This window comes from Silurus aristotelis (assembly GCF_946808225.1).
Source record: "Silurus aristotelis genome assembly, chromosome: 23".
Taxonomy (NCBI): domain Eukaryota; kingdom Metazoa; phylum Chordata; class Actinopteri; order Siluriformes; family Siluridae; genus Silurus; species Silurus aristotelis.
The window spans coordinates 902815-905314 of NC_139596.1; the positions used below are offsets into that span (position 1 = coordinate 902815).

At 44.8% G+C, this 2500-nt stretch overlaps 1 protein-coding gene across 2 annotated transcripts in view; it reads right to left on the reverse strand.

Annotated features, from left to right (window-relative positions):
• The window catches only part of gak (cyclin G associated kinase), a 28113-nt gene that overhangs the window by 17103 nt on the left and 8510 nt on the right, over nucleotides 1–2500 (reverse strand). For both annotated transcript variants that reach the window (XM_083527187.1, XM_083527188.1), the window contains exons 9-11: nucleotides 2314–2426; nucleotides 1393–1468; nucleotides 766–889 (exon numbers count right to left, since the gene is read on the reverse strand). In XM_083527187.1, coding sequence (XP_083383313.1) covers nucleotides 766–889; nucleotides 1393–1468; nucleotides 2314–2426 — 313 coding nt within the window. The remainder of the gene's footprint in view (nucleotides 1–765; nucleotides 890–1392; nucleotides 1469–2313; nucleotides 2427–2500) is intronic.

A 2500-nucleotide genomic window follows, 5' to 3' on the forward strand; every position in this document is an offset into this window, starting at 1 on the left:
ACGGACTTGCCGGGTTGGGGGGGGTCAGTATATCTATAATAATAATAATAATAATAATACTAAATCACACTATTAGACTGTAGGGAGAGGTGTTTAAGAGCTCGAGTGCTGGAAGCTCCTGAACTCCTGAGCTCCTGGTCAGTGTCGGTGTACATCTCCTCTATAGAGCTGCTATCATTTGAATATTTTTAATCGCAAGAACAAATAAAGTGTTGCAATATCGCGGTGTATAACCCGTCTCCCGCCAGTGTTTTAAATGATAACCGCAAACATCCAAGGAACAAAGACATCACTTTCTCACTTTCTCATATGAACTCATGGCTGTTAAAATGTGTTCATAACGATGAGGGTGTTTTAACTCAGGATCCAAAAAACCACCCTGGACATTCTAGAGCCTTCAAATGAGAACAGTAGGCCCAGAAATGGTACTGAGGAGGCGCTACAGCAGCTCAGAGCAAACACACACACACACACACACACACACACACACACCATGCTGGAGTGGCCGGGGCTATGTTGTATAGCTTTATAAGAGTTATGAGAGTATGTATGCATGTGAAGTGTGTGTGTGTGTGTGTGTGTGTGTGTGTGTGTGTGTGTGTACTAAATCAGATTATGAAACAGAAAAATTATGAAACAGTATTAAAATGTTTACTAGGTGGTGTTCGAGTGTCACAAGGTCATTAATGATTAAATAAACGTTTTTTTGTGTGTGTGTGTGTGTGTGTGTGTGTGTGTGTGTGTGTGTGTGTGTGTGTGTCCCACCTGGCCACAGACTGGATAACTTTAGAGGATGTGTCTTTGATGTTGGTCAAAAAGCGCTCTGTTCCTCCTTTAAGGATGTCCAGGAAACCTCCCATACCCTGGTCAGGATCAGCACCATACACACCTGCACACACACACACACACACACACACACACACACACACACACACACACACACACACACACACACACACACACACACACACACACACACACACACAGGGTTCAGTGTTACAGGAATCACAGCAGATGGTGAACATGATCAATCCTCTTAGAGCATGTCACTAAGTAAATCATGCTCTACACACACACACACACACACACACTTAGGTTATGTATGATGGACAATAAGACAATGTAAGAAAGAGAGAGACATTTCTATCAATTATATAAACAGACAAACAAAAACAGACAAACAGACAAACACTGGTACTGTAAAAACACACAGACACGGACACACACACGGACACAGACACACACAGACAGACAGACACAGACAAACACAAACAGACACACACAGACAGAGACACACACAGACAGAGACACACACAGACAGAGACACACACAGACAGAGACACACACAGACAAACAGACACAGGGACAGACACAGGGACAGATGCTGCTCACCTGCGGGGTGTGTGTTGTTGGTGTGTGTGAGCGTTGGTGCGACGTTGCTGCCGAATCCTCCGTTCTGTTCCAGCAGCTGCAGAGGAACATAACCGTCAGAGAAGCGTCTCACACACTCGTACACACTCAACACACTCATCGAGACTTCACACACACACACACACACACACGGAGACTTCTGAGAGACAGAGGGACTGTGTGTGTGTGTGTGTGTGTGTGTGTGTGTGTGTGTGAGAGAGAGAGAGAGAGAGAGAGAGAGAGAGAGAGGAGGCAGATGCTCACGAGATGAAGTGCTGACTAGAACACACACTACACGATATACACAGACACACACACATTTGGCTTGCTCTCACTCGCCCCCTGTGTGTGTGTGCGTCTCTCTCCCTCTCTCTCTCTTCCTTTCTCTTCATCTGTCTTACTGTGCAAATTGGATCAACCCAAACACACACACACACACACACCATAAGAACCAAATACATATACACTACACACCACACACACAGATATAATGATGAAAAAGTCTGTGTAACTAAAGGGCTAAAGGGTGTGTGTGTGTGTGTGTGTGTGTGTGTGTGTTTCTAAATGAAGGGTTTGTTTCCCCAATAAAGCCTCATTTAGCTCACACCAGCTCCATCTCCTCCACTTCTCTCTGAATAAGAATCTCTCTGAAGAAAGAGAGTAGAGAAGAGAAGAGAAGAGAAGAGAAGAGAAGAGAAGAGAAGAGAAGAGGGAAAAGAAAAAGGAGGAAAAAAACCCTAAACATTTAGAAAACAAAAAAATAAAAAAGGGATGAGAGGAGAGAAGTGAGAGAGAAGTATGGTTACACAGTGTGCAACTGCAGTGTGTAACACTTTAAACAAAGATGCTGCGTGTGCGTGTGCGTGTGCGTGTGCGTGAGTGTGTGTGTGTGTGTACGGTTACCTCGGTAATGGGGGATTTAGGGTTGACGTTACGGGCAGCTGCGATTTCCTGCAGCTGATTGACCAGTTCAGTGATGGAGAGACGCTCCTCAGGGTTCACTTTCAACATGGAGCCTACACACACACACACACATTACAACCTACACAACACAGAGAGACAGACAGACCGGTATCTAGATAGGTATAGA